General features: G+C 37.2%; 1 protein-coding gene across 8 annotated transcripts in view; it reads left to right on the top strand.

Annotated features, from left to right (window-relative positions):
• The window catches only part of INPP4B (inositol polyphosphate-4-phosphatase type II B), a 333478-nt gene that overhangs the window by 242259 nt on the left and 78244 nt on the right, over window positions 1-12975 (top strand). For all 8 annotated transcript variants that reach the window (XM_074867373.1, XM_074867378.1, XM_074867376.1 and 5 more), the window contains 2 exons: window positions 3322-3430; window positions 12268-12445. In XM_074867373.1, coding sequence (XP_074723474.1) covers window positions 3322-3430; window positions 12268-12445 — 287 coding nt within the window. The remainder of the gene's footprint in view (window positions 1-3321; window positions 3431-12267; window positions 12446-12975) is intronic.

Genomic DNA, 12975 nt, shown 5'->3' with positions numbered 1-12975 from the left:
CATGTGTTTAGTTCACTGAAATAAGTTTCGTTTTTTGAGCACTAAGGAGCTGTGTCTTGTATTAGGTATATACAGCTTGAACAGTTTGTAGCGATTGCTAATCATTCTGGAGTAAACAGCACTTTGACATCGTTGGTCTTTCTCATCTCATGCTTTGCTTGGCATATATCAAAGGGGACCTGGACTGTAACCAGGAGACTGACAGGAGAAGGGGGGGAAAAAAAAAAAAAAAAAAAAAAAAAAGGGGAAAACATGGAAACATTCACAGCGGTGGTGATTAAACTAACTGATAAGCCATAAAGCTGTCACTAACCCTTACACTATCAGATGTCTTAATTTTGGGAATGCACGATAGATTTTAATCCTGTCTATTGTGTATGGACATGGATATGTGCTTTTTTGTTCAACATGATAGGTTTACTTTCACTGAACTTTGATTTGGGTTGTTATTGCATACTGGCATGGAATAGAAAATACCTGTGTGTTTAAACCTTCAGTAGGAACAACTTTGAAGAAAAATACTGTTTCATTATGGGATAACTGCATCCCTATCCATTTGATAAACACCACATTTTGCTCTGTTCATCATACTACAGAAGTTAGATTTATATATTGCCATAGCTTTGCTTTTGTCCCTATTTATACATTAAGTGTGCTTGTTTTAAATAAATTCAGTGAACAGAAGAGATTTTTATTTTGCTTCTGTCCAGTGTGAGACACTGATTGCCTCCTGTGAAGGCAAGCAGGTTGCTTCAAATTCAAGATTGAGCTATGCTTGACATAAAAATCCCTCAGCTCTTTAAATTGGTTTGGTAAAGCGTAGGTCTATGGAACTTCTACCACGTCGCTATGGTTGTCACCATGTTGCAAAAGCTTTGTGTTTTGTTCAGGAAGGAGTGATGATCAGGTAGTTTATGTTTCTGCATGGTGAAGGAATTGTTGGGTTTTGGTGAGTGTGTAACTGGTGTTATTGTTTCACTTGTATAAGCAGGAGGTGAGTGTATCTTTGAGTCAGAATAATTAGTATGAAACGATGATTGATTTAAAGCTCAATTTCCTTGCACTCTAATCTTTTGCATTTTCTTCCTTCAAATTCTGAAGTAAGTATGTGAGGAAGAGTTGAGGGCTTTTAATATCTATTAATAATTTTGGGGGAGCACACTGACAAGATGATACAGCTCCTCTGACTTTCTGCTGCATTTTAAGCTTTGCCTCCAGTGTAGAGGGTTGTCAGCAGTAGTCTGTTCTTGAAGCAGGTGATGGTTGTGAGTTACTGGAGCATTCCTGTACCGGTGCACTTATGCTGACGCTGCATGTCCTTCACAAGGAGCTGCGCTGATGTGTAAGTGGAGCACATCACACGGCATTCCTTCCGAGTCTTGCAGCACTTTCTGGTGTACTGTGGTCTGGAAGGTGGGAGTGAGACTGCCCTGTGCCCATCACCAGGGTTGTAGAAATCTTCCTCTGCTTTGCCATCCTCACTCTCCCATGTTTGCTTGCACAGGGTGGGTGCTCAGCTGTTCTGGGTGTTCGTGCCTCAAATGGCTGCTCCTTAACCATGCTGAGAAGAGGCCACAGGCTGAATGAAAGCTTCTTTCTGGGTAAATCACCCCCAAAGTAGCTATAAGCAGGGTCACTATCTAGTTTTTAAAACAGAGTTGGAAAAAGCATTAGGGTTTAGTCTTTTAAACGCTTTCCTGTAGTTTCATGAGTTATCTCTAAACATATTCAGAAACCATTATTCAGTTAACCTGATGGGTTCATCTCTTATTTTGGTTTCAAGCCACTGATGTTTTAAGTGATAGAACTACTTATTGTCAAGTACTGATGGAGTTCTAATAGCCCAAGTTTATGTATTATGGATAAACCTCTGTGAAGACCCGAAAGAATGAGCTATTTAAGAATCTTGAAGCTCACCTTAGGCTAATGAAATTATGTCACTTCTCCTTTTATTGAGGAGTCAACAATTCATTAGAGTCCAAATCAATTTGAGCGAATATGCTTTGAGATTCAGCTCTGGAAGTAAAACATAGTTCATTAACTGTGAAGCACTTTTACAGTGTTCTTGCTTCTAGGGATATTTATCATCAGAATGCAAGAAAGGTTCTATTTTAGGCGAGGATTAGGTTTTCATTTACATGGAAAGCTTCCTTGATGAATAAAATAGTTCACACAAAAAAATCCTCTAATGTTTCCTTTAGAAATACATTTTAAGAATGAGGCATTCTGACCTGTGTTTTTATACCTCCAGTAAGCTTGTGCACAAAACAGGTACTGCTTAGTGCAAACGTAAATTCTACAAATGTAAATTTAGACTTTGAAGGAATAATTATTGTGGTTTGGGATGTAATTAAATCTTCATCTCTGCACTGACAGTCAATCACAGGCACAAAATGAGAGGCTGTTTTTAAAAAGATGTTCCATTTCCAGTTCTGTAAGCATACATCCATAGAAAAAGTTCATCCCATATGTCACAAGACATCATGTACATACAGAGAATAACAACAGTTTGTTGTCTCGGCAAGAATTTCAATAGTATGGTGTATTTCCCATTCTGGTAGCTTTTCAGGTGAAAACAACTGACCTGCTCTGTGTTTATAAGCATATACAAAAAGTAAGCATATGTCATAGAAGAGGGCTCTTCAGTTTGTCATTAAACAGGTAATTATATCTGAAAGTGGAAGCTAAACAAATTCAAACTAAAAAAGAAATGGAGATTTTTACTAGTCTGATTAATCATTGGAGCAACTTCTCTGGGAATGCAGTGATTGTCACTGTCACTTGAAATCTTTAAATCAAGATTAGATGTCTTTTTTTTAAAAAAAAAAAAAAAAAAAAAAGATATGCCTTCACTCAACCAGAAGACATAAGCTTGATGCAGGAATCAGCTGTAATTCTGTAGCCTGTATTATTCAGGCAGTCAGACTATTCCATCATAATGGTCTCTTTCAACTCTAAAATGCATGAATCTATGCATCTCAACATGACTACAAGTTAAATAATGGAAGGGGCAATAAAGTGAAGTACACAAAGGGCCAATTTACTTGGCAGCTTTGTAAACTGCAGAGCTAGAATATTGTTCTACATTGCGGCATATAATTTAGATGTAGCAATAAATCAGATAAACTTTCTAAGGTATACAGGTGGCTGTATGGGAAGATTGATTAGCCCTTGGGCCTGCTTGAGACACAGATTCTTGATTACTCCTTGGAAATAACGTAGACTTGTTGTCCTCACATCTTGTGAAGTAGATATCGTAGTGTTTCCATACCTTGGGCATAGGTGCATTCAAATCTCTGTGCTTGTCTGTTCCTGTTCTAGATGCTCTGTACGATGTCATCACCGTGGGAGCCCCGGCAGCACATTTCCAAGGGTTTAAGAATGGTGGTCTCCGAAAACTACTGAGTAAATTTGAGGCAGAAAGACGAAAGTAAGTATTTTTGTAAGTAGCTAAGAAAATGTCATTAAAGTTGCATTAAAATGTTAAGAGCTCACTCAGTAACAAAAGAGTTTACCCTGCTGAATGCATGAAAGATTAAAATCTAGTAGGACTGGACAAGGATGCATTCATAAAATGTTTTATCTCCCCTGCTTTGCTGGACTGCAAAATTGAAGCACAGTTTACTTTTAGTGTCAAGACCTATTTTGAACACAGACTCAAAATTGTGAATTCTTCCCATATTTCAGGAAGCTTGAGCAATATTAGTGCTGTTGAGATGAGATATCTCTTTGGTAGTTCTTGTGCTAAGTGGAAAGCAGCTATAGACAATTTTTCAATAAAGAAACAGTAGCTTAAGGTAGCTTCTTCACTGCTGACAGCCCTGGGCATATGTGAAAAAAAAAAAAATGGCTTTAGCATGCCCGTGAAGTAAATAGGAAACTACTCTTTTTCTTACTCTTTAGAAAGCCAAAATGAGACTAAGCAAAGATAAAGGCCTTAACTAGTGTTTAGTTTATTGCTGTAGACAGATGCTTTGCTAACCACTGATCATGTACAGAAGTGTTAGTTGCATACTTTGCTAACTAAGAATTGTACATATTTGTGTTTGTTGCTACGGCTGTTAAGAAGTTTCCAGCAGCCACAGCTGTCACTGGCAGCACCCAGAGTTGTGACTGCTGAGCGCTTGGACTAACTGTGCCAACCCCGTGCAGTCAGTGGTACAGCATTCGAAAGGCAGTGCAGGAAGTACTGTATGCACGCTAATCTAAACCATCGCGACGCACCACAGAAAATGAACTCCATTCTATTCCGTGCTCAAAAAAGTTTCATAGGTACATTTTCATAAACAATAAAAGGAGAAATGATAAAATCTACTGTTGACTTCTAGGTTGACTAGAAGTTGGCATCAATGCTAAAGCCAAATGAAAACCAGCAGAAATACTTGCTTTGAAAACTGTATTATTATTTTTTCTGTTTGCACTGCATGACATAAAAAACCTATTAAATCTTCTAAAATCTTTCATTTCCCTGGCCACCTCTGGTGACAAAACTTGCCAGTGAAACACAAATATCATCGGTCATGAGACCCATGAATGGACTTTGTGTTAACAGTAGGTACCTATTCTGCTGTCAGCAGACTGGTATAGGCAGCTTTATCCCCATGATATGGAGACCTATGAAGTACATGTTTCCTGATGAAGAAAATGTTCTAAAGACATTTCTTAAAGTATCTGCTACTTAACTATCTGATTAATATAGTTGTAATAAGATTTAACAGGTTTTTATTAAGTTTCATAAGAAGATGTTAAAGTTGTAAGTGATAGAAAGAACTTTGCGGTTCCAGTTCTCACAGTGTTCAGCTTTCAGTAAATGAACCATTTCTCACTCGCACGGTCCTGCAGGATGCCACGTTGGCAGAATGTGATTTCCCAAAAAGGACGATAGCTGTGAGACAAACTTGAAATTATTACCTGTGATTTCTCTTCATTGGAGAAAAAAAGGGAAAATGCCTTTTAGGGAAGAGACCTAGTCTTTCTTGAGTTCTTCCTGGGAGAACACATATTGCAGTATCTCATAGGAATGAATAGACAATGCTGTTGTTTCTTAGTTGCCCATAACAGTGGAGAGGAGAAGATGATGGGCTAGACTCCTTTCTTTGTATCCTGTGCAATGTTACATGTCAAAAGGCTAGAACAGCAAAGGATACTCAGTGCAGCATAACCTCTTCTCATTTTCATTTGCTCTTATTTCACTGACTCAACCATGTAGACCTCTGTTGATAGAGGATTGTGCTCAGGAGCACTGGATAAAGCTTTGTGCAGGTTTTATCAATGAATTTCATGTCTATTTCTAAGTGCCTACGCATCACCTCATACGTGCCCTTCTTCTTAGACTATTCTGCATCCCTGAGAAGCACCTGTGTTTTGGTGACTTTCAAGGACTGGATACTGGACCTTTACTCTGACAGTGCAGTTTTCTTTGTCTTTCTTCATTCCCCTGGAGGAGCAAAAGCCTGTCTTTAGGATGATATAACTAGGGTAGCTATGTTACTGTCCTGTCAGTCTCTTCCTAAATAAAGAGCCTGAGTCAGGCTAACAAACTGAAGTTTGAGCACTGAAAACAGGGGACTGCAGTTTTTAGCCAATCACTTACCAGACCTGAAGAAAGGGTCACTTAGTGTATGAATTCCCACAAAGTAGAAAGGAGAAGCCTCCAAAATTCATCTTGCCTTCTGTCTTTGAGGGCAGCTCAGAGAAATTTCCACGTATTGTTTTTTTTTAATTCAGCTAGAACTTGTGCAAGTTGAAAGACAGGAGAAAGCAAGCTCTGAATATCATCTCACTTATTTGAATATTCAAGAGTGGGTTTACTTTAAATAGATACATGAAAGGACCATTCTCATTCTTACCACAGATTAATTTCTTTCACTGAGGCAATGACACCTTTATTTTGTATGCACCTGTTCATTTAACTGCATGAGGATGCTTTGAGGAGACATAGAATTTCCAGGGGCAGCTTTTACAATTTAAATTTTCTGTTTTACAATGGGAACAGCTTTTCTGAAGATTTGGTTGAAGGAAGAAGTGACACCTTGAGATATCAGTCAGAATATAAAATTAACAGAAACAAATGCAGATTTAGCAGCCATTGCCTCTAGGCTATAACTGAGCTGAAGACCTAGAGGAAGATGCGGGAAGAGATTATTTCTCAAGCCAATTCCAGTAGCTTTCAAGACATTGTTAGTGCACATGACAGAATGCCTTGCATGCTTTTGACCTTCAGGCTGATTATTAGAACAGTTTATTGAAATATTCAACAGTGTCAATATATCACAAAATATTCCTTGCTCAAACCTATACTTGTGGAATTAACAGATGAGGAACTGTTAACTGGTAGCAAGGTTATACCCCACTTTGCAAGTGCATAATTGCATCTGCAATTGCCAAATCAAAACAACAGTGAAACATATGTTTCTTGAAAGTTTATCAAACAGAGGAATGTGGAAAATGTGTATCTGAAGATAGGTCTGGCATATTTTCAATTACATAGAATATACATTTTTGTGCAGACAAAAGAGGGGAAGGTATTGTATAATAATAATTATAAAAAATGCAGTATTTTTGCAAATTTTCTCTCATTTGTTACCACCAAGCAATTTGTATTAAAAAAATTGGTAAATTTCTAAAAATTTACTAAAAACAAGAGGGAGAAAAAGACTTAGTGGTATGTGATCTGAAGCCAGGTCAATTGTTTTATAACCCATTCACAATCTGTACTGTTCTTTATCTGCAACAAAGAGAGACATAAAATGCTTTACCACTACAAACATCAGGCATGTCTATAAGGCATGACCCTAGTCTGTCTGTCCCTTTAGTAGCTAGTAGTGAACTTCATAAGACCAGTAAGAACAATGGATGCTTTTAAAATATTGTTAAGGCATGATAGCATTTAAATTCAAGTAATTGAAGTGTGATGATTAAGATATGCTAAATCATTGCAGAATATTAATTAGCTGTGTATGATACACATTTATTTTAGAAATTTTTTTCATGATGCTGTATTGGCTTGTTCTTTTTATGTTTTCCTTCCTTATTTCTAGCTAATACAGGCAGTAAATCAGTTGGTCAGATTCAGTCTTCTATTGGCCTGCTAGTATAGATTACTTCTCCTTCCAGCAAATGGAAGGGCTTGTCTTCTTATCAGTCTAGATGGCATAGCAAATTATTATTTTTAGAGCTCAGCTGTGCAGGAACGTTTAAGGCAGTCATTCTGTAAGTTATGCCTCACTGCTTGAAATATTCATAAATCACTTTCAAGGTACACCAAGGACTTTTTTTCTTATTTAAAATCTAATTTGATGATCTCTGTTTTAGCCAAAACACATAGTCTTATGATTACAAGGTTTTTAATGCCCCAGTACTAACCATCAAGAAAAACAGAGCTGTCCCACAAGCTGTATTAGGTGCTGTGGTTCACTATGGTTTTGTACACCATTTCTAGCAAGTCCTTAGAAATGATCCTCTTTTAAATTAGCACAATCTTAAAGCTGGAATAGTGCTGAAAAGGACTTTCCGTGGTTGTTTTTTTTTTTTTTTTAAGCCATAATAATTTAATTTGGGTTTGAACTGTCTAAAAGGACCCTTTTTTGTTTGACAAGGCCTAGATTTTTGGCCAAGGTGTGAGGTGTGTTCCTTCACTAACATACTCCTTACCAGACATTTTATTAATGCTGAGATCTCCAGGGTTCCTATTGCCTGAGTTTCATAACCTTCAACCCATTTCCATTCTCTGAGGAACTGGAAACGGTACTGTTTCACAGAAAATCCTGATGATATTGAAATAATAATGATATGTGTTTGATCTAATTGTAACCTTTATTCTCAAAGGGAAACCACAGCCTGTCATGCGTAGCACTTTTCATAGAGATGTTATTCTTCGCTCACTTTCCCCTTTTTTGCGTGTGTGTGTGTATCTCTGTGTGTGTGAGAGAGAGATGAGACTTCATGGAGATGAACACTTTTTCCACTGGCCATAAAATCAATATATTACGGATGTTGGAAATTTAGCTGAGAAACTGCCAAATTTTGTGCTATTCGTGGAGATATAAAAATCTCATCACAGTATTTTCTAGGCTCTATGGGCAGAATTGTCTGAAAAGAAAGGGGACTAGGGCTAGAAAAAGAAAGGAAGGAGGAGTTGAGGGAGCTTTGCATGTGAAGGTTAGAAAGGATCATATGTTTTGGAGAGCAAGAAACTCTTCCACCTACATGACTCAAGGAGAGTGGATCTGTGACTTTGCCGAAAGGCTCCACTGAAAGGCACCATTTATCTCAGGCTTGTGTTAAGGCACAATGCCCTTTTTTCTTCTGAAAAGAACCATGCTCAGTTACCCTGCATAAGATTCACCCCTATGTTAAAGGCTACTTGCATCTTTACACTGGTGGAAAGATACTCTAAATTTAATTTGAAGAACTGGGGACAGCTTTCCCTAGGCATTCAACCTTTCTGGAGTGAGTCTTCCTAGAAGATTCACTATGAGATTTGCCTATGCCACTGTGGCATCTGTCCTACTTGGGTCTCTAGAGGGCTGCTGAAGGGCATCTTGACCTTTCTTTTCACTGAAACTCATGTTCCGTTACCAGCTAATACATTGATGTAGACATATTCCAAGGGTCAGTTAGGAATTAAGAGGAAATAGAAGAGCAGCAAGAGAAGGTCTGTGCATACAGCCTTAGCCATTGCTTGAAGATAAAGATTCATGGAGATTTCGACTTCATAAAATAGATTAGACAGAACTAATAACATAATTTAATTTTCCTCAGTATTCAAAGTTAGAATTTCCAGGTTTGCAAGAGAATCTTAAGGAATTAAAAAAAATTAAGTCGAACTTCTGATCTCTGTCAGGCCTGTTTTCAAAACCTCAGCACTGATCATATGATTTAGTTTCGTTTCCAGAAGTGGTGAATTGTCCTGAGGTTTTTTTATGTAGCAATTTATTTTTGATCATAAATTCCCACTTTAGACAGAATACATGTGATGCATAAATAAACCACTGAATTGGTATCTTCAGTACTGTACATAAGCTCGAGGTTATCTGGAGGTAGATTTTCTTCCTGTGTATACTTTAACTGTATTCTTGATGTTAATGTCTGCAGTTTTGACTGTGAAAAATGCGAGGTCAAATGTTCATTGTTGAAAGATTTTAAACCAGTCCCAGATGGTGACAATTTAACTCAGTCACACAAATTATTCGGTTAACAGCAGGAGTGGAGTTACTCGGAGTGTCGTTAAAAATTAGACACTTAGCATATTGCAGTATTTATTCTCAGGCAAAAACTTTGTTAATTTAGGGTTAAAATGGCAGATGTAGTCAATGTAATGTTTATTCAAATTACATGACAATGTCATTAAAGCAATTTGAAAACTCAAATGACCACTGACAGTCATGTGTACATAGTTAATGATGGTGTCAATATATGGAAATGATTGAGTGTAATTTTATATGCTTAGTGAAAGCTTTGAAACTTAACCCAGAAGACATTATTATAGAGTTTTTCAAAAAGTACATGACTAAAAATATATTTTACATATCAAAGGTAGGTTTTCATATCACTGCTGATTTCCCACACTGGACCTACCCATGTGGCCTTTGCCCTAATGCAAAAGTTTCTTCTTACTCGTAATTCCCTTCATCTAGTTTCTGCATTAGGATACCTGTGAAAAGTTACTCTATATGTTCTATTGGCAGCTGCTTCCTTTAAGTAATACTACTTATATACCGTAGATAGACGCGGCAGCAAGCTCTAAAAATATTTATTTATAAGGAAACATATTTCAGTGAATTGGAAGTAGTAATGTATTTTCATGAATGGTAAAGCCACAGAATCTCAGGTTAGTCTTAGATGCAACAGTGTTGAGACACAACAATTAGAAACTTCAGATACTCCCAAACATGTTGCTTCTGAAAAATAATTACGCCCTTTTTTGAGGGGAGGGGGGAAGTTGCCCTCAAATTCTGAAAGAAACTGAATATGTTGAGTAATCTCATGCTTTCCAGGGGTTCAGGAAATGTTTAAAATTAGCCAAATAATGAGGTCTGATAGAGCACTTCATTCTGGGGAAAGAGTCATTCTCTCTTCACTATTTCCTTTATTTAAAAGCTATGATTGACTTTATTAGAATGAGAACTACCCACAGGTTTAGTATCTCTCTTCCCTCTTTCCTTTCTTACAGCATTGTCTGTGGCTTTGCTGCTGTAATATTCAGTGAAGCTTAGAGCTGTGGGAGATCAGTGGAAATGATCTGGGAATTAAAGGCTGAGGGGAATCCCAGAAAGGAGTATGTGCATGGTGAGCTTGATAACAATGTTAGCCCAGTTCAGCCTGCAAAAGGACTTTGATAAAGGGAGGGAGAAGCCTGAAGGGGAATTAGAGAAGATTATTCAGTGCTGTGAAGTACCAAGACTTTTAAGACTATGTCTTCACTACAATTAACATAGGCTATTACTCTTTGTCCCTGCCCTGTCTACTGAGTCTGACAACTTGAGAGTTGCAGTGAATGTAGAGATAGATCTAACTTCGGACATTCATTTCACTAACAGTGTTGCCACGTTGAAGACAGAGCTGTGACCGTTTCCTCATTTCTCAGAGGGACGGGGACTTTTTTGCCCAATTCATTAGGAGAGACAGTTTATACAATTAATTTTGTTGAAATATTCAGAATTCTGATCTCTGCACTCAACAGTCTAGCAAGTCATATAGTAGACTGCAAATTGGAGGCGCATAGTAATTTTGATGTGGCTGGTAGCATGACTGATCGTGGCAAAGCTTCACTGGCTCAGATGCCATTCATCCTGACTGCCTCTACAAAGAATTGTATCTAAAAATGGAGACACTGTTGAAGGACAGAAAAATAGGATGAGGAATTGTGGAATTTGGGACTGTAACTGAGCAAAATATCTAAGCAAGAGGCTTAATTTTAAGACTGCTTGAATCTATCCTTATTTGCCAAAAGACTTAAGCCTTCTAAGTTTTATGGAAGTGACTTCATTTGGACTTCTGAATGTGTGTTGCATGTGTCCTTTATTGAATTAAATTTAATTTCTAATTTGTAGAAAACTAATGAGGAGGAACTGGAAGGGACACTAGAAGACACAAAGGGGAAATGGGGGAGTGAAGAGATCTGGAAAAAGACTGAAATGAAAAGCAATGCGTGAAGTTCAAAGGATTGCACGAGTGTCAAAATTCAGGTCTTGACATGTGAAATTAAGAAAAAAATTAAATCAGTGGGGAAAGGGTGGAAGAGACTGAAGGATGTATGATGAAAAGACACAAAAGAAGGGAGATACATACAGAACAAACCGGGGAGTAGTATGTACGTTGCTGTGGCATGTATAATGTTCCAGGAGTTGCTTGGTTACATTTTTTCCTGTGTTAACTTTATAGTTTAATCTGAAACTGCAAAAGATTTGGTTAGTTTTTCTGAACCATTGAAGCAGGGCTTTATAAAGGGAAGTATTATGTACAAGAGTTTTAGGTGGGGAGGTGTATACTAAAGTGAAGAACCAGTAGGTGTATGCATGCTGTCTAAAATGATATTTTGGAGTAATGGTGTAAAAGGATATTGCAAAATTAGTAAGTGTTGGGGGAAAAAATGAGGGATAGGAAAAGAAGTCATGCAAAAGAATTTCAGTAGTTTGTGAACAGTTAAAAGGGAAGTAGGAAATTTGCAGTATGCATTTGTGTGGTTTTGTAGTAATTAACTCCCACACCCCAATTCTGTGTCTTTTCTTGCAAATTAGACACATGGTTTTTATTGGGAATAACTCTGGTTATCACCACTTCCTGGACATCACTGATGCTAATCAAAACATAGTGTGGGCCACTGATCAATTAAACATTAATGGCTCATTGTGAAAGACTTAGTGAGGTAGTTAATAATGTGATGGGGAATTCAGCTGGAAAAATAAGGAGCCTTATGTTCTTTGTGATTATTACCTGACCTGGTCAAACCTCTCATTTATCCAGAATTACTTTTTCAAAAATAAATAAATAAAAATCTGGTTTTCTTATGTTAAGATCAATCACTCAAAGGGATGATTAGATTGAACAGTACTACTTGGAGTGTTTGGTGGCGAGCAGTCTGTTGCCCTCTACTGTTCAAGCAAGGATTTGTTTTTACCCTTAAAGGAGAATTTCAATGATATCAGTAAAGCTCAGGTATCTCATTTTTTGCAAAACTAGTGGTAAGAATTTTAGCACATTAAGCATTGTTATTAATAGCAGAAATGATTTTGACATTATGTGACTCTTTCTCTGTTATTACAGTACTGGATATCAGTGTATTTACTATTCACCTGAAAACACAGCCAAGGCAAAAGAAGTTCTCAGCAACATCAATCATCTACAACCTCTCATATCAAGCCATGCAGACCTGCTGCTAAATTCTGCAAGCCAGCATTCTCCAGACAGCTTGAAGAATTCTTTAAAGATGCTTTCAGAAAAAGTAAGATTCAAATCTTAACTGCAATGGAAAATGGAATAACCAAGTCTCTAACTGCTGGGTTTTTTTCTGCATAAATTGGCTTTCATAACATCAGGAAATGTTAAATAAGCTCTGCTAAAATAAGCTTCAAAATGTTGCTATCAGAAAAAGAATAGTGTTTAGCATTTCTGTAGGCTTTCCATGTAGAAAATTAATGAAATCTATGAAGGTTGTCTTTATTTGAAAGTATAATTAATTTAATTTCATGTGTCTTTGTTATCCTCTAGTGGCCACATACTGGGGTTTATCAAAAACAGATTATTGTAAATAATTTTGTGGTATGATAAATGGTTATTTTATTTCTCTTTCTGTGATACTTCAAACTGCTGCTTGTGGGAGGTAGTTCAAGCCAGGTTTGTGCATAAGGTTTAGAATAATAGCATGATCAGAAATGGTGATGCAGTCTGGAAGGAGAAGCTAGGAAGTTGGCACCAGGAGGTCTCAAATTTTAATCCTCTTTCTCCTATTATATTCCTCTGTAGCTGTAGGCT

The sequence above is a fragment of the Strix uralensis genome, chromosome 4 (genome assembly GCF_047716275.1).
Source record: "Strix uralensis isolate ZFMK-TIS-50842 chromosome 4, bStrUra1, whole genome shotgun sequence".
Lineage (NCBI taxonomy): Eukaryota > Metazoa > Chordata > Aves > Strigiformes > Strigidae > Strix > Strix uralensis.
This window is presented reverse-complemented; position numbering and strand designations above follow the sequence as displayed.